Source organism: Rana temporaria, chromosome 3 (genome assembly GCF_905171775.1).
Source record: "Rana temporaria chromosome 3, aRanTem1.1, whole genome shotgun sequence".
NCBI classification, from domain to species: domain Eukaryota; kingdom Metazoa; phylum Chordata; class Amphibia; order Anura; family Ranidae; genus Rana; species Rana temporaria.
Window position 1 is genome coordinate 6,751,783 of NC_053491.1, and position 18,698 is coordinate 6,770,480.

General features: G+C 50.4%; 1 protein-coding gene across 1 annotated transcript in view; it reads right to left on the reverse strand.

Moving 5' to 3' along the window:
* FAH (fumarylacetoacetate hydrolase) overlaps positions 1-556 on the reverse strand; it is a 56,261-nt gene extending 55,705 nt beyond the window's left edge. Inside the window, exon 1 of the mRNA XM_040342187.1 lies at positions 400-556. Coding sequence (XP_040198121.1) covers positions 400-480 — 81 coding nt within the window. The 5' untranslated portion in view covers positions 481-556. The remainder of the gene's footprint in view (positions 1-399) is intronic.
* Between the last annotated feature and the right edge of the window lie 18,142 nt (positions 557-18,698).

An 18,698-nucleotide genomic window follows, 5' to 3' on the forward strand; every position in this document is an offset into this window, starting at 1 on the left:
ACGGGGGGGCGGAGTGTTAATCCAACGCATAAAAACGCAGGGCGCTGCTGACGGTGTGAATGAGCCCCAAATAGTTGGCGTTATATAAATACCTGGAATAAATAAATAATAATAACAATGTGCGGTTATTTCCAGGCGGTAGCACTCCCCTGCGCTCCGATCGCCAGCTGTCGCATTACACAAGGGTTGGCAACCTTTGGCACTCCATCTGTTGTGGAACTACAAGTCCCAGGAGGGATTGTAAGACTCAGTCACATGTATGACCCCCAGAGTTAGAGGCATGATGGGATTTGTAGTTTTACCAACGCTGGAGTGTGAAACGTTACTTTCCCCGATACAATTCTAAACGTTGTTACATTGTTACCAATGACAAGCACTCCCGTGAGAAGAACTACTGACCTCATCCTGGGTGGAGAAGACTCCGTACGGTAAGTTGTGGACGGGGAAGTCGCAGTCGGCGGGGACAGGGATGAAGGACATGACCGGCTCAGAGACAGACGAGTGTCACAAAGATTTCCAAACCTTCTGTGATCTCCAGATGTGTGAGATCAAAGAGCGAGCTTCCTCCTCACCGTCCAATCAGGGGAGAGCGGAGCTCCTCCACCCTCCCATTCCACTAATGCAAACCAGGGGTAGCGTGACTCAGCCCATTCCTGCGAGCAAAGTCCAACTCTTCCCAAAATTCGGAGGAGACCCCCGGCTGCTGTATTCCGGAGGAATGTCCCAAGTCACTTTACAACTCTATACAGATGTCCTCAGGACCCACTAACAGGCCAGGTTTTAGGTATTACCTTGGGGAGATACAGACTAGAATTCTGCAATCACAGCAAATGAGATCACCTGGGATGGATTTCAGTTATCTTGCAAACCTGGCCTGTTAGTGGGTCCTGAGGACGGGAGTTGAGAACCTCGGATATAGATCTTTATATCACTAGAGGGGTCACCAGCAGGAGGAAGGAGGTCCTGATTCCTCTATATAGATCTTTATATCACTAGAGGGATCACCAGAGGAGGAAGGGGGTCCTGATTCCTTTATATAGATCTTTTTATCACTAGAGGGATCACCAGCAGGAGGAAGGGGGTCCTCATTCCTCTATATAGATCTTTATATCACTAGAGGGGTCACCAGCAGGAGGAAGGAGGTCCTGATACCTCTATATAGATCTTTATATCACTAGAGGGGTCACCAGCAGGAGGAAGGGGGTCCTCATTCCTCTATATAGGTCTTTATATCACTAGAGGGGTCACCAGCAGGAGGAAGGAGGTCCTGATTCCTCTATATAGATCTTTATATCACTAGAGGGGTCACCAGCAGGAGGAAGGAGGTCCTGATTCCTCTATATAGATCTTTATATCACTAGAGGGGTCTTCATCAGGAGGAAGGAGGTCCTGATTCCTCTATATAGATCTTTATATCACTAGAGGGGTCTTCATCAGGAGGAAGGAGGTCCTGATTCCTCTATATAGATCTTTATATCACTAGAGGGGTCACCAGGGGGAGGAAGGAGGTCCTGATTCCTCTATATAGATCTTTATATCACTAGAGGGGTCACCAGCAGGAGGAAGGGGGTCCTGATCCCTCTATATAGATCTTTATATCACTAGAGGGGTCACCAGCAGGGGGAAGGAGGTCCTGATTCCTCTATATAGATCTTTATATCACTAGAGGGGTCACCAGCAGGAGGAAGGAGGTCCTGATTCCTCTATATAGATCTTTATATCACTAGAGGGGTCACCAGCAGGAGGAAGGAGGTCCTGATTCCTCTATATAGATCTTTATATCACTAGAGGGGTCACCAGCAGGAGAAAGGAGGTCCTGATTCCTCTATATAGATCTTTATATCACTAGAGGGGTCACCAGCAGGAGAAAGGAGGTCCTGATTCCTCTATATAGATCTTTATATCACTAGAGGGGTCCCCAGCAGGAGGATGGGGTCCTGATTCCTCTATATAGATCTTTATATCACGAGAGGGATCACCAGCAGGAGGAAGGAGGTCCTGATTCCTCTATATAGATCTTTATATCACTAGAGGGGTCACCAGCAGGAGGAAGGAGGTCCTGATTCCTCTATATAGATCTTTATATCACGAGAGGGATCACCAGCAGGAGGAAGGAGGTCCTGATTCCTCTATATAGATCTTTATATCACTAGAGGGATCACCAGCAGGAGGAAGGAGGTCCTGATTCCTCTATATAGATCTTTATATCACCAGAGGGGTCACCAGAAGGACGAAGGAGGTCCTGATTCCTCTATATAGATATTTATATCACTAGAGGGGTCACCAGCAGGAGGAAGGAGGTCCTGATTCCTCTATATAGATCTTTATATCACTAGAGGGGTCACCAGCAGGAGGAAGGGGGTCCTGATTCCTCTATATAGGTCTTTAGGTCACTAGAGGGATCACCAGCAGGGGGAAGGAGGTCCTGATTCCTCTATATAGATCTTTATATCACTAGAGGGGTCACCAGCAGGAGGAAGGGGGTCCTGATTCCTCTATATAGGTCTTTAGGTCACTAGAGGGGTCACCAGCAGGGGGAAGAGGTCCTGATTCCTCTATATAGATCTTTATATCACTAGAGGGGTCACCAGCAGGAGGAAGGAGGTCCTGATTCCTCTATATAGATCCTTATATCACTAGAGGGGTCACCAGCAGGAGGAAGGAGGTCCTGATTCCTCTATATAGATCTTTATATCACTAGAGGGGTCACCAGCAGGAGGAAGGAGGTCCTGATTCCTCTATATAGATCTTTATATCACTAGAGGGGTCACCAGCAGGAGGAAGGAGGTCCTGATTCCTCTATATAGATCTTTATATCACTAGAGGGGTCACCAGCAGGAGGAAGGAGGTCCTGATTCCTCTATATAGATCTTTATATCACTAGAGGGGTCACCAGCAGGAGGAAGGAGGTCCTGATCCCTCTATATAGATCTTTATATCACTAGACGCATGGGTGCTCAACCTGTGGCTCTCCAGCTGTTGCGGAACTACAATTCCCATGAGGCATTGCAAGCCGCTGACAGGTACAAGCATGTCTCCCAAAGGCTGAGGCATTATGGGAATTGTAGTTTTGCAACAGCTGGAGAGCCACAGGTTGAGCACCCATGCACTAGAGGGATCACCAGCAGGAGGAAGGGGGTCCTGATTCCTCTATATAGATCAGTGGTTCTCAACCCCTCTAGTACTGTGACCCAGCAGCGTTGCTATGGGGGTGCGGAGGGTGCGGGCCGAACCGGGTGACACCCTCCAGAGGGGTGACACCAGGGGCCGGGGCTGCAGGGGCAAGAGCGGGGCTTTAGTCTTGGGTGTGATAGCGAGTGGGCTACTACAGTGTGTGTCGGCATTTGCCGACATCTCCTGCGGGGTGTCCCCGGGTCTCCAGCGCAGCGATCGCGACGGCCGACACTTTTTTGGGACCACTGTCATTTATACAGCGATCAGTGCTATAAAAATGTACTGATTACTGTGTAAATGACACTGGCAGGGAAGGAGTTAACCAGTAGAGGGCAGTGAAGGGGTTAAGTGTGTCCTAGGGAGTGATTCTAACTGTGGGGGGGGGGCTAGGCTCACTACAGCATGACAGAGATCACTGCTCCCGATGACAGGTTGCTAGGTAGAACAGGGAAATGCCTTGTCATCTCCTCGTTTTGTTGTTGTTCAGCCTGCTGGCTACATTAAAAAAAACTGACCCATGTCCAGCTTTATGCCCGGTACACGGTACATTTTTTTTTTTTTCGTTCAACCTGGCGGGCCGAACAAAAATACTTGACCTCCTGAGGCAGTTGACCCGAGGATTTACCACCCCCAACTGCCAGCCTTAAGCTGCAAAGGCAGCCAGGCAGATTGTACAAATACTGCGGCTGACATGCCCGGCTGGCTGCACTACTGCCAAACGCGACCCATTTATGCAGACGGTCGACCACAAGGCAAATGTTAGGCTCATAGTTGCGGCACGGCATTGCCATTCAAAAACCTTGTTCAGCTCTCAAAAAAAGATCAGGCCTTTAGGAGGCGGCAGTTTTACCTCCTGAGCGCCTCACGGCCACTCCTGGACCCCCCCTGTGAAAAGTGGTTCAGGGGGGGATCACATGCAGGAGGGAGGCTGCCCTGGGCACATCAGTTTACTGTATGGATGGGGGTGCCAGCGAGCTCATTCTAATACAAGGCATGTTGACAAGCTGGTGACTGCTGGGGGTGGCATCCCTTAAGATCTCACATAATGAAGGGGGGGGGGGGCGCAGTTTGGCTTCTTTTCCCTGGGCACTGGGTGACCTTGTCCCGGCACTGATCACATGCATTGCTGTACCCAAAAGCCCCGCTCCGTAACAGCAACAGAACCATGGGAACTCCAACAGCAAAGGGAAGCAGCGAGGGAATGTGGATTTGTAAGCACACCTTGCTGGGGGGGCAGGCACGGACTGGCCATAGGGCATACCAGGGCATATGCCCGGCATGACGCGGTGCCCCGCGGACCACAGGTCTCGTCTCAGTAATGTGGGGGGGTCTGTATGGGCTGTATTGTAGAGGGGGGATGTAATGTAGGGGGGGTCTGTATTGTAGAGGGGTCTGTAATGTAGAGGGTCTGTAATGTAGAGGGGGTCTGTACTGTATGGAGGGGGTCTGTAATGTAGAGGGGGTCTGTAACATTACAGACCCCCTCTACATTACAGACCCCCTCCATACAGAGGGGGTCTGTAATGTAGGGAGGGGGTCTGTAATGTAGAGGGGGGTCTGTAATGTAGAGGGGGTCTGTACTGTAGGGAGGGGGTCTGTAATGTAGAGGGGGTCTGTAATGTAGAGGGGGTCTGTACTGTAGGGAGGGGGTCTGTAATGTAGAGGGGGTCTGTAATGTAGGGGGGGTCTGTAATGTAGAGGGGGTCTGTAATGTAGAGGGGGTCTGTAATGTAGAGGGGGGTCTGTAATGTAGGGAGGGGGTCTGTAATGTAGAGGGGGTCTGTAATGTAGGGGGGGGTCTGTAATGTAGGGAGGTCTGTGTAACATGCAGGGGTTCTAGAACTGTTAGGGGGTGTCTGTGTAACAAACTGTGGGAGGCTGTGTAATGTAAAGGGGCCCAGAGTGCTGTGTAATGTAAAGGGGCCCAGAGGTCCAGGGTGCTATGCAATGTAAAAGGGTCCAGAGGTGCAGGGTGCTGTGTAATGTAAAAGGGTCCAGAGGTGCAGGGGGCTGTGTAATGTAAAGGGGCCCAGAGGTGCAGGGGGCTGTGTAATGTAAAGGGGTCCAGAGGTGCAGGGTGCTGTGTAATGTAAAAGGGTCCAGAGGTGCGGTGCTTTGTAATGTAAAGGGGCCCAGAGTGCTGTGTAATGTAAAGGGGCCCAGAGGTCCAGGGTGCTATGCAATGTAAAAGGGTCCAGAGGTGCAGGGTGCTGTGTAATGTAAAAGGGTCCAGAGGTGCAGGGTGCTGTGTAATGTAAAAGGGTCCAGAGGTGAGGTGCTGTGTAATGTAAAAGGGTCCAGAGGTGCAGGGTGCTGTGTAATGTAAAGGGGTCCAGAGGTGCAGGGTGCTGTGTAATGTAAAAGGGTCCAGAGGTGAGGTGCTGTGTAATGTAAAGGGGTCCAGAGGTGCAGGGTGCTGTGTAATGTAAAGGAGTCCAGAGGTGCAGGGTGCTGTGTAATGTAAAAGGGTCCAGAGGTGCAGGGTGCTGTGTAATGTAAAGGGGTCCAGAGGTGCTGTGTAATGTAAAAGGGATCCAGAGGTGCAGGGTGCTGTGTATTGTAAACTGGTCCAGAGGTGCAAGGTGCTGGAACCCCACATCCCATCATTAACCGCCGTGAAGCGCCGCCGCCCCACCCGGGCTGCTCAGTCTAAAATGCCCAGGCCTATTTTTTGTCCCAGTCCGGGGCTGCTGGGGGACCATCAGGAAACGTAGAATAGGTGACAATGGGTGGCAATGCCTTTAATAACCTCTTTACAGAAAAGTTATTCTGTGTTTACAGAAAGGAAAAGAAAATTAATATTTGGTAAGAGGGAGACATCTAGTGGCTGATTTTATGTATAACATATTCCAGTCCTGTTCTATTCTGTATGAGGATGAAGTCTGATGGTTATTATAATTGCTTAAAGGGTAACTCCACTTTAATGTGAAAATAAAATAGTAATATATATATAAAATATACAACTGTAGCAAAAGTCATATTGTAAAAGGATTTTAATAAAAATTATTTCTCTTTTTAATCTGCAATCTTATCGTAAAATGCAATATGGCCACCTGTGCTGTGGGCTTATTCTGCTGTACTGGGGTGTTCTTCCAACCCCCGGTGCTGCAGGTGGCAGCAGTGGAGTCAAGGTTTGGGTGCTCTTTCCCAGCAGCCAATCAGGAGGGTTTGTCCTCGCTGTGCATGCTGGGGAAGGGTATTTATGGGGCAGACGCCATTGGTTCTGGGTCTTCTTCTTCGAGTGTGGCACCCACCTTCAGAGTGACCACATCACGGCGCCCCAGGCGTGCCACGCGGCGTTCCTGGTTCCGGGACCACAATGGTCCGGAGCATCTGAACAGCGACGGGTGCCCAATGAGTGACTGGGTTCCCACCTTTGAGGATCCCAAGCTGTACTGCTGTTCGGTGGGGAGTCCGTCTGAGGAGCGCCATTGAGAGGCTGGCGGTCCAAAAGAGCCTGGACAAACCACCGGACACTGAGGGATTGATCACCTGTCAGTCGGTACCTGGGCGACAAGTTGAAGGAGATCCAGACGTAATTCACCAAGGAGGATCATCTCCGTAACTACAAATCAGAGAGGACCTGTGGCAGAGGTGTCTCCCTGACGTTCACCAAGGAGGGTCTGTGGCAGGGAGAGGGGCGTCGTTAGGCCTGGGCTTGGGGGGCTGGACCCCCGAATGGGCCCTCGAAAAGCCCTGAATCTATTTACCTGTGATTTGTATTGTTGGCCCAGAGGGGACCGATCTGATGGCTGAGTGCGGCTGGGGCCGAGTGCCCCTGGGGCCGAGTTCGGCCGAGTGCCATAGGTCCCGCCTTCTGGAGCCTGCAGCGCCAATCCAGGAGGACCATGTGACGTGGTGCGTCCAATATCATAGCCTGCAGAGTCTCCAGAAGGCGGGAATTTAAAAATGCAGCCGCTCGGGCGGGCAGCTCTCCTCCCTCTGCATGGCAGCTCCTCTCCTCTCTGACAGTGACGACTCCAAGTGACTGGCACCACGGCTGAGCTCAGGTAAGTCAGTGTGTGTGTATCCATGCCATTGTCAGTAGGTTAGTGTGTGTTAGGTCATGCCGGTCACTGGTCAGTGTATGTAGGTCAATGGTCAACATTGATGGGCACTGGTAAGTCACACAACCCCCACCGCCCCCCAAAAAAAAACGCTACTCCACATACAAATTCCGCCACCCCGAAAACCGCCATAGTTACTCAGGTTGAAAAAAGACACAAGTCCATCCAGTTCAACCATAAAAAATAATAATGTTGTACAATCCCATATACACAAAATTCTATAGCCACAGTTGATCCAGAGGAAAGCCAAAAACCCCAGCAGAGCATGATCCAATTTACTACAGCAGGGAAAAATATTCCTTCCTGATCCCCCGAGAGGCAATCGGATTTACCCCGGATCAACTTTACCTACAAATCTTAGTACTCAGTTATATTCCGTACATTTAGGAAAGAATCCAGACCTTTCTTAAAGCAATCTACTGAGCTGGCCAGAACCACCTCTGGAGGGAGTCTGTTCCACATTTTCACACCTCTTACTGTGAAGAAACCTTTCCGTATTTGGAGATGAAATCTCTCTTCCTCTAGACGTAAAGAGCGCCCCCTTGTCCTCTGATGACTGTAAAGTGAATAACTCAACACCAAGTTCCCTATATGGACCTCTTATATATTTGTACATGGAGATCATATCCCCCCTTATTCTCCTCTTCTCAGGAGAGAATAAATTCAGTTCCTCTAATCTTTCCTCATAGCTGAGCTCCTCCATCCCTCTTATCAGTTTGGTTGCCCTTCTCTGCACTTTCTCCAGTTCCCCGATATCCTTTCTGAGAACTGGTGCCCAAAACTGAACTGCATATTCCAGATGAGGTCTTACTAATGATTTGTACAGGGGCAAAATTATATCTCTGTCTCTGGAGTCCATAGCTCTCTTAATACAAGAAAGGACTTTGCTTGGAAATCGCAGCTTGGCATTGCATGTTATTATTGAGCTTCTGATCAACTAAAACCCCCAGATCCTTCTCCAATACGGATCCCCCCAGATCCTTCTCCACTACTGATCCCCCCAGATCCTTCTCCACTACGGATCCCCTCCAGATCCTTCTCCACTACGGATCCCCCCCAGATCCTTCTCCACTACGGATCCCCCCCAGATCCTTCTCCACTACGGATCCCCCCAGATCCTTCTCCACTACGGATCCCCCCAGATCCTTCTCCACTACGGATCCCCCCAGATCCTTCTCCACTACGGATCCCCCAGATCTCTCTCCACTATGGATCCCCCCAGATCCTTCTCCACTACGGATCCCCCCCAGATCCTTCTCCGCTACGGATCCCCCCCAGATCCTTCTCCGCTACGGATCCCCCCCAGATCCTTCTCCGCTACGGATCCCCTTCAGTTCCTTCTCCACTACGGATCCCCCCCAGATCCTTCTCCACTACGGATCCCTCCCAGATCCTTCTCCACTACGGATCCCCCCAGATCCTTCTCCACTACGGATCCCCCCAGATCCTTCTCCACTACGGATCCCCCCAGATCCTTCTCCACTACGGATCCCCCAGATCTCTCTCCACTATGGATCCCCCCAGATCCTTCTCCACTACGGATCCCCCCCAGATCCTTCTCCGCTACGGATCCCCCCCAGATCCTTCTCCGCTACGGATCCCCCCCAGATCCTTCTCCACTACGGATCCCCCCCAGATCCTTCTCCACTACGGATCCCCCCCAGATCCTTCTCCACTACGGATCCCCTCCAGATCCTTCTCCACTACGAATCCCCCAGATCCTTCTCCACTACGAATCCCCCAGATCCTTCTCCACTACGGATCCCCCCAGATCCTTCTTCACTACGGATCCCCCCAGATCCTTCTTCACTACGGATCCCCCAGATCCTTCACTACGGATCCCCCCCCAGATGCTTCTCCACTACGGATCCCCCCAGATGCTTCTCCACTACGGATCCCCCCAGATGCTTCTCCACTACGGATCCCCCCAGATGCTTCTCCACTATGGATCCCCCCAGATCCTTCTCCACTACGGATCCCCCCCAGATCCTTCTCCACTACGAATCCCCCCAGATCCTTCTCCACTACGGATCCCCCCCAGATCCTTCTCCACTACAGATCCCCCCAGATGCTTCTCCACTACGGATCCCCCCAGATGCTTCTCCACTACGGATCCCCCCAGATGCTTCTCCACTACAGATCCCCCCAGATGCTTCTCCACTACGGATCCCCCCCAGATCCTTCTCCACTAAGGATCCCCCCCAGATCCTTCTCCACTACGGATCCCCCCCAGATCCTTCTCCACTACAGATCCCCCCAGATGCTTCTCCACTACGGATCCCCCCAGATGCTTCTCCACTACGGATCCCCCCAGATCCTTCTCCACTACGGATCCCCCCAGATGCTTCTCCACTACGGATCCCCCCCAGATCCTTCTCCACTATGGATCCCCCCAGATCCTTCTCCACTACGGATCCCCCCAGATCCTTCTCCACTACGGATCCCCCCAGATGCTTCTCCACTACGGATCCCCCCAGATGCTTCTCCACTACGGATCCCCCCAGATGCTTCTCCACTACGGATCCCCCCAGATGCTTCTCCACTACGGATCCCCCCAGATCCTTCTCCACTACGGATCCCTCCCAGATCCTTCTCCACTACGGATCCCCCCAGATCCTTCTCCACTACGGATCCCCCCAGATCCTTCTCCACTACGGATCCCCCAGATCTCTCTCCACTATGGATCCCCCCAGATCCTTCTCCACTACGGATCCCCCCCAGATCCTTCTCCGCTACGGATCCCCCCCAGATCCTTCTCCGCTACGGATCCCCCCCAGATCCTTCTCCACTACGGATCCCCCCCAGATCCTTCTCCACTACGGATCCCCCCCAGATCCTTCTCCACTACGGATCCCCCCCAGATCCTTCTCCACTACGAATCCCCCAGATCCTTCTCCACTACGAATCCCCCAGATCCTTCTCCACTACGGATCCCCCCAGATCCTTCTCCACTACGGATCCCCCCAGATCCTTCTTCACTACGGATCCCCCAGATCCTTCACTACGGATCCCCCCCCAGATGCTTCTCCACTACGGATCCCCCCAGATGCTTCTCCACTACGGATCCCCCCAGATGCTTCTCCACTACGGATCCCCCCAGATGCTTCTCCACTACGGATCCCCCCAGATGCTTCTCCACTACGGATCCCCCCAGATCCTTCTCCACTACGGATCCCCCCCAGATCCTTCTCCACTACGAATCCCCCCAGATCCTTCTCCACTACGGATCCCCCCCAGATCCTTCTCCACTACAGATCCCCCCAGATGCTTCTCCACTACGGATCCCCCCAGATGCTTCTCCACTACGGATCCCCCAGATGCTTCTCCACTACGGATCCCCCCAGATGCTTCTCCACTACGGATCCCCCCCAGATCCTTCTCCACTAAGGATCCCCCCCAGATCCTTCTCCACTACGGATCCCCCCCAGATCCTTCTCCACTACAGATCCCCCCAGATGCTTCTCCACTACGGATCCCCCCAGATCCTTCTCCACTACGGATCCCCCCAGATGCTTCTCCACTACGGATCCCCCCAGATGCTTCTCCACTACGGATCCCCCCCAGATCCTTCTCCACTATGGATCCCCCCAGATCCTTCTCCACTACGGATCCCCCCAGATCCTTCTCCACTACGGATCCCCCCAGATGCTTCTCCACTACGGATCCCCCCAGATGCTTCTCCACTACGGATCCCCCCAGATGCTTCTCCACTACGGATCCCCCCAGATGCTTCTCCACTACGGATCCCCCCAGATGCTTCTCCACTACGGATCCCCCCCAGATCCTTCTCCACTACGGATCCCCCCAGATGCTTCTCCACTATGGATCCCCCCAGATCCTTCTCCACTACGGATCCCCCCCAGATCCTTCTCCACTACGAATCCCCCCAGATCCTTCTCCACTACGGATCCCCCCCAGATCCTTCTCCACTACAGATCCCCCCAGATGCTTCTCCACTACGGATCCCCCCAGATGCTTCTCCACTACGGATCCCCCCAGATGCTTCTCCACTACAGATCCCCCCAGATGCTTCTCCACTACGGATCCCCCCCAGATCCTTCTCCACTAAGGATCCCCCCCAGATCCTTCTCCACTACGGATCCCCCCCAGATCCTTCTCCACTACAGATCCCCCCAGATGCTTCTCCACTACGGATCCCCCCAGATGCTTCTCCACTACGGATCCCCCCAGATGCTTCTCCACTACGGATCCCCCCAGATGCTTCTCCACTACGGATCCCCCCCAGATCCTTCTCCACTATGGATCCCCCCAGATCCTTCTCCACTACGGATCCCCCCAGATCCTTCTCCACTACGGATCCCCCCAGATGCTTCTCCACTACGGATCCCCCCAGATGCTTCTCCACTACGGATCCCCCCAGATGCTTCTCCACTACGGATCCCCCCAGATGCTTCTCCACTACGGATCCCCCCAGATCCTTCTCCACTACGGATCCCTCCCAGATCCTTCTCCACTACGGATCCCCCCAGATCCTTCTCCACTACGGATCCCCCCAGATCCTTCTCCACTACGGATCCCCCAGATCTCTCTCCACTATGGATCCCCCCAGATCCTTCTCCGCTACGGATCCCCCCCAGATCCTTCTCCGCTACGGATCCCCCCCAGATCCTTCTCCGCTACGGATCCCCCCCAGATCCTTCTCCACTACGGATCCCCCCCAGATCCTTCTCCACTACGGATCCCCCCCAGATCCTTCTCCACTACGGATCCCCCCCAGATCCTTCTCCACTACGAATCCCCCAGATCCTTCTCCACTACGAATCCCCCAGATCCTTCTCCACTACGGATCCCCCCAGATCCTTCTTCACTACGGATCCCCCCAGATCCTTCTTCACTACGGATCCCCCAGATCCTTCACTACGGATCCCCCCCCAGATGCTTCTCCACTACGGATCCCCCCAGATGCTTCTCCACTACGGATCCCCCCAGATGCTTCTCCACTACGGATCCCCCCAGATGCTTCTCCACTACGGATCCCCCCAGATCCTTCTCCACTACGGATCCCCCCAGATCCTTCTCCACTACGAATCCCCCCAGATCCTTCTCCACTACGGATCCCCCCCAGATCCTTCTCCACTACAGATCCCCCCAGATGCTTCTCCACTACGGATCCCCCCAGATGCTTCTCCACTACGGATCCCCCCAGATGCTTCTCCACTACGGATCCCCCCAGATGCTTCTCCACTACGGATCCCCCCCAGATCCTTCTCCACTAAGGATCCCCCCCAGATCCTTCTCCACTACGGATCCCCCCCAGATCCTTCTCCACTACAGATCCCCCCAGATGCTTCTCCACTACGGATCCCCCCAGATGCTTCTCCACTACGGATCCCCCCAGATGCTTCTCCACTACGGATCCCCCCAGATGCTTCTCCACTACGGATCCCCCCCAGATCCTTCTCCACTATGGATCCCCCCAGATCCTTCTCCACTACGGATCCCCCCAGATCCTTCTCCACTACGGATCCCCCCAGATGCTTCTCCACTACGGATCCCCCCAGATGCTTCTCCACTACGGATCCCCCCAGATGCTTCTCCACTACGGATCCCCCCAGATGCTTCTCCACTACGGATCCCCCCAGATGCTTCTCCACTACGGATCCCCCCCAGATCCTTCTCCACTACGGATCCCCCCCAGATCCTTCTCCACTACGGATCCCCCCCAGATCCTTCTCCACTACGGATCCCTCCCAGATCGTCGCTTTAACAGACAATTGCGCGGTCGTGCGACGTGGCTCCCAAACAAAATTGGCGTCTTTTTTTTCCCCCCACATATAGAGCTTTCTTTTGGTGGTATTTGATCACCTCTGCGGTTTTTATTTAATGCGCTATAAACAAAAATAGAGCGACAATTTAAAAAAATATATATATATATAAAAAAAAAACGATTTTTTTCCTCAGTTTAGGCCGATACGTATTCTTCTACATATTATTCGTATAAAAAAAAACAAAAAAAAACGCAATAAGCATTTATTGATTAGTTTGCGCAAAAGTTATAGCTTCTGCAAAAACAGGGGATAGATTTATGGCATTTTTATTAATATTTTTTTTTTTTTTTTACTAGTAATGGCGGCGATCAGCGATATTTATCTGTACACTTTTGACACATTTTTGGGAACATTGGCATTTTTATAGTGATCAGAGCTATAAAAATGCATTGATTACTGTAAAAATGTCACTGGCAGGGAAGGGAGCGGGGAAGGGGTTAAGTATGTTCCCTGGGTGTGTTCTAACTGAAGGGGGAGGGGACTGACTTGGGGTGTTAGAAAAAAAGAAGTATAATGTTTGGGGGTTCTAAGTAATTTTCTACCAAAAATATATATATATATGTTTTTAACTTGTAAACACCAAATCTCAGAAAGAGGCTCGGGGCTTAAAGCGGCATTCCACCCGCCATTTTTTTTTTTTTTTAAATCAGCAGCTACTAACCGTGTAGCTGCTGACTTTTACCAAGGACACGTACCTGTCCTAATCGCCCGCAATGTCGGTCCCCCGACGGCGATCGCTCGGTCCTGGCGCTTCCATCCTTACTTACGGCTTCACTGCCCGTTTCCTACTGCGCATACTTTGAAGTGCAGAGAAGGGGTTTGGGTGTCTTATAGACCCAGATCCCTCCATAAAGAGTACCTGTCACCGCCCATTACAGTCACAAGGGATGTGTGACAGCAATAAAAGTGCTAAAGCTTTTTTATTTTTTAAACCACAGTGCAAAAAAACATAATGGTCCTTTAAGCCCCGGACCATTATGCAGGTTAAGGACCAGGCCCCTTTTTGCGATTCGGCCCCTGCGTCGCTTTAACTGACAATTGCGCGGTCGTGCGACGTGGCTCCCAAACAAAATTGGCGTCCTTTTTTTCCCACAAATAGAGCTTTCTTTTGGTGGTATTTGATCACCTCTGCGATTTTTATTTTTTGCGCTATAAACAAAAAATAGAGCGACAATTAAAAAAAAAAAAAAAAAAAAAGCAAGATCATACTTTTTGCTATAATAAATATCCCCAAAAAAGAGATAAAAAACATTTTCTTCCTCAGTTTAGGCCGATACGTATTATTCTACATATTTTTGTTAATAAATAAAAAAAAAATCGCAATAAGCGTTTATCGATTGGTTTGCACAAAATTTATAGCGTTTACAGAAAAGGGGATGGTTTTATGGCATTTTTATTAATATTTTTTTTTTTTACTAGTAATGGCGGCGATCAGCGATTTTTTTCTTGACACATCGAACACTTGACACATTTTTGGGACCATTGTCATTTTCACAGCAAAAAGTGCTATAAAAATGCACCGATTACTGTGAAAATGCCACTGGCAGTGAAGGGGGTTAACCACTAGGGGGCGCTGTAGGGGTTAAGTGTGCCCTAAGGGAGTGATTCTTACTGTAGGGGGGGCAGGGCTGGACGTGTGACGTCACTGATCGTCGTTCCCTATATCAGGGAACAGACGATCAGTGACAGTGCCACAGTGAAGAACGGGGAAGGTGTGTTTACACTCACCTCTCCCCGTTCTTCAGCTCCGGGGACCGATCGCGGGACTCCAGCGGCGATTGGGTCAGCGAGCACGGAGCTTTGGACAGGGTTGTGAGCACACTGCCGACGGCGCGCTCGCGACCCACGGCTGGGCTCTTTAAGGCGACGTACAGGTATGTGCTTGTGCCCTGTTGTGCCATTCTGCCGACGTATATCGGCGTTAGGCGGTCCTTAAGGGGTTGTAAAGGTACAATTTTTTCCCCTAAATATCTTCCTTTCCCTTAGTGCAGTCCTCCTTCACTTACCTCATCCTTCCATTTTGCTTTTACATGTCCTTATTTCTTCTGAGAAATCCTCACTTCCTGTTCTTCTGTCTGTAACTCCACACAGTAATGCAAGGCTTTCTCCCTGGTGTGGAGTGTCGTGCTCGCCCCCTCCCTTGGACTACAGGAGAGTCAGGACGCCCACTAACACACAGCTCCTTTATCTGCAACGTAGAGAGCATCCTGACTCTCCTGTAGTCCAAGGGAGGGGGCGAGCACGACACTCCACACCAGGGAGAAAGATATTTAGGGGGGAAAAAAATGTACATTTACAACACCTTTAACCACTTCCTGTCCGGTCAATAGACAATTGACGTCCGGGAAGTGGTTGTGAAATCCTGACAGGACGTGGGGGAGCGCAGCGCGGCGATGCGGGGGGGTCAGTCTGACACCCTGCATCTCCAATCTCGGTAAAGAGCCTCCAGCGGAGGCTCTTTACCACGTGATCAGCCGGCTGATCAAGATGTAAACAGGAAGAGCCGTTGATTGGCTTTTCCTCACTCGTGTCTGACAGACGCAAGTAGAGGAGAGACGATCGGCGGCTCTTCTGACAGGGGGGGGGGGGTTCAAGCTGATTGTTTATCAGCGCAGCCCCCCCCCCCCCCTCAGATGCCAACACTGGACCACCAGTGAGTGCCCCCCGGTGCTCAATAGAGCAAAAAAAAAAAAAAACACCAATAAAAAAACAAAACACAATCAATGCCAATCAGTGCCCACAAATGGGCACTGACTGGCAACATGGGCACTGGCTGGAATGATGCCCAGCAATGCCATCAGTGCCACCCATGAGTGCCCATCAGTGCCACCTATGAATGCACATCAGTGCCGCATACCAGTGCCGCCTCATCCATGCTCATCGGTGCCCATAATTGAAGAAAACATACTTTTTTACAAAAAAAAAAAAAAAAATACAGAAAAAAAAAAAAAAAATTTCAACATTTTCGGTCTTTTTTTTTAGTTGCAGAGGCGATCATATACCACCAAAAGAAAGCTCTATTTGTGGGGAAAAAAATGATAAAAAAAATAGTTTGGGTACAGTGTAGCACGACTGCGCAATTGTCATTCAAAATGCGACAGCGCTGAAAGCTGAAAATTGGCCTGGGCAGGAAGGGGCGTAAGTGCCCCCCGGAATGGAAGGGGTTAATGTACAGAATATCAGCTATTGGCCTGAGACGTGGCCGAAACATCGGTACCGGAAAAAACCCCGATATCGGTGGATCCCTACTGTAGCTGCTGACTTCTAATATTAGGACACTTACCTGTCCAGGGTTCCCACAATATCCGCCCCCCCCCCCACCAGCTGATTTTCAGATCGGCTCTCGGGTGCTGCAGCCACCCGTTCCCTGTTCCCCAAACGTGGCAATTGGGGTCAGATTTGTCCGCCGCAATCCCGCAAAAAAATAGCCGGCGTTACCAGTAAAAAATAAATAAAAAGTCCCTAAAACTATCCCATAGTTTGTAGACGCAATACGCTTTGCGCAAACCAATCAATATACACTTATGGCGAGATATTTTTTTTACTATAAATATGTAGAATACAAATCAGTCTAAACTGATGAAAAATTATATATATATATATATATATATATATATATATATATATATATATATATTTATATATATATATATATTTATATATATATATATATATTTATTTATTTTCTAAATTATCGCTCTATTTTTGTTTATAGCGCAAAAAATAAAAACCGCAGAGGTGATCAAATACCACCAAAAGAAAGCTCTGTTTGTGGGGAAAAAAGGACGCCAATTTTATTTGGGAGCCACGTCGCACGACCGCGCAATTGTCAGTTAAAGCGACGCAGTGCCGAATCGCAAAAAGGGGCCTGGTCCTTTAGATGAATTTTGGTCCGGGTCTTAAGTGGTTAAGGGAGCAAATCCTTCCGGGGCTGAAGTGGTTAACCAGTCTGTCGCTGTAAACACAAGTATTTCTGTAGGCAGCAGTATAACCCAATTGTCTGGATCCTGTGCCCTTCAGTGAATGAGAAATATAAAAGAGGGTCCTCAGAAAGTTTCTGCACTTTTTTTTTTTTAACTATTAAATATGAAACAAGAAAACTTTTTGAAGACCCTGCGCACTAAATTATATATATATATATATATATATATATATATATATATATATATATATATATATATATATATATATTTTTATTTATTTTACAGTAAAACCTTGGTTTGAGAGCATTTTGCAAGACTAGCAACATTCGTTAATAAATTTTGACTTGATATACAAGCGATGTCTTGATATAAGAGTAGCGTCATGTCACAACTATAGTATAGCGTATAAAAGAGAGGAGCCTCCAAGTGTAGGGGTCCTTAAGTGGTTACATTTAACCACTTAAGGACCCCTTCGCGCCGATATACGTCGGCAGAATGGCACGGCTGGGCACATCCACGTACCTGTAGGTCGCCTTTAAGAGCCCAGCCGCGGGTCGCGAACGCTCCGCCGGCAGCGCGCTCGTGACCTGGTCCTGTTCTCCGAGACTGCAGGACCCGATCGCCGCCAGTGTTCTGCGATCGGGTCACAGAGAGGAACAGGGAGAGGTGTGTATAAACAAACCTTCCCCATTCTTCCAAGCGGCAATGTCATCGATCGTCTGTTCCCTGTGTTAGGGAACAGACGATCGGTGACGTCACACACACACAGCCACCCCCCCCCCCACAGTAAGAACACTCCCTCAAAACACACTTAACCCCCTACAGCGCCCCCTCCTGGTTAACCCTTCACTGCCAGTGTCATTTTCACAGTAATCAGTGCATTTCTATAGCACTGATCGCTGTATAAATGACAATGTTCCCAAAATGGTGTCAAAAGTGTCCGATGTGTCCGCCGTAATGTCGCAGTTGTGGAAAAAAAAAAAAAATATTAATGAAAAATGCCATAAAACTATCCCCTATTTTGTTTAACCACTTGTCCACGGGAGGACGTCATGACGTCCTCGGCTTTGTGCGGTGATATCTGAATGATGGGTGCAGCTACAGGCATCATTCAGATATCACCGTCTTCAGCCACCGATTCTGTGCACAATAGGAACGATCAAAGCGGGACACCCCCTCCCGCCGACATCTGGTGCTTCTCCGGGCTCTCCTGTGCCATCGGGGGCCCGGAGAGTGAATCGGCCGGCGCTCGCTGGGAAAGCATAGAGATACTGGTGACCAGATGGTCACCAGTCATCTCTATGACCGTCGGAGGTCCGGGCACGACGTTATGAAGTCACGCCCGGAAGTAAACAAAGCCGCAATCGCGGCTGTCGGCATTAGATCGGTGAATTTTTTTCACCGATCCAATGCTTGTAAGCCTGGAGGAGAGATGTGGGGGGAGGGGAAGGTCTTATTGACCCCGCCTCTCTCCATAAAGAGGACCTGTCACAGTGATTCTTATTACAAGGGAGGTTTACATTCCTTGTAATAGGAAATAAAAGTGATATATATATATATATGTAAAATAAAAGTATAAAAAAAAAATTAAGTAAAAAATTTTAAAACGCCCCTGTCCCCAGTAGCTCGCGCTTAGAAGCGAACACGCAAGCAAGTCCCGCCCACATATGTAATCGCTGTTCAAACCCCACATGTGAGGTATCGTCGCGTGCGTTAGAGCGTGTGCAACAATTCTAGCACTAGAC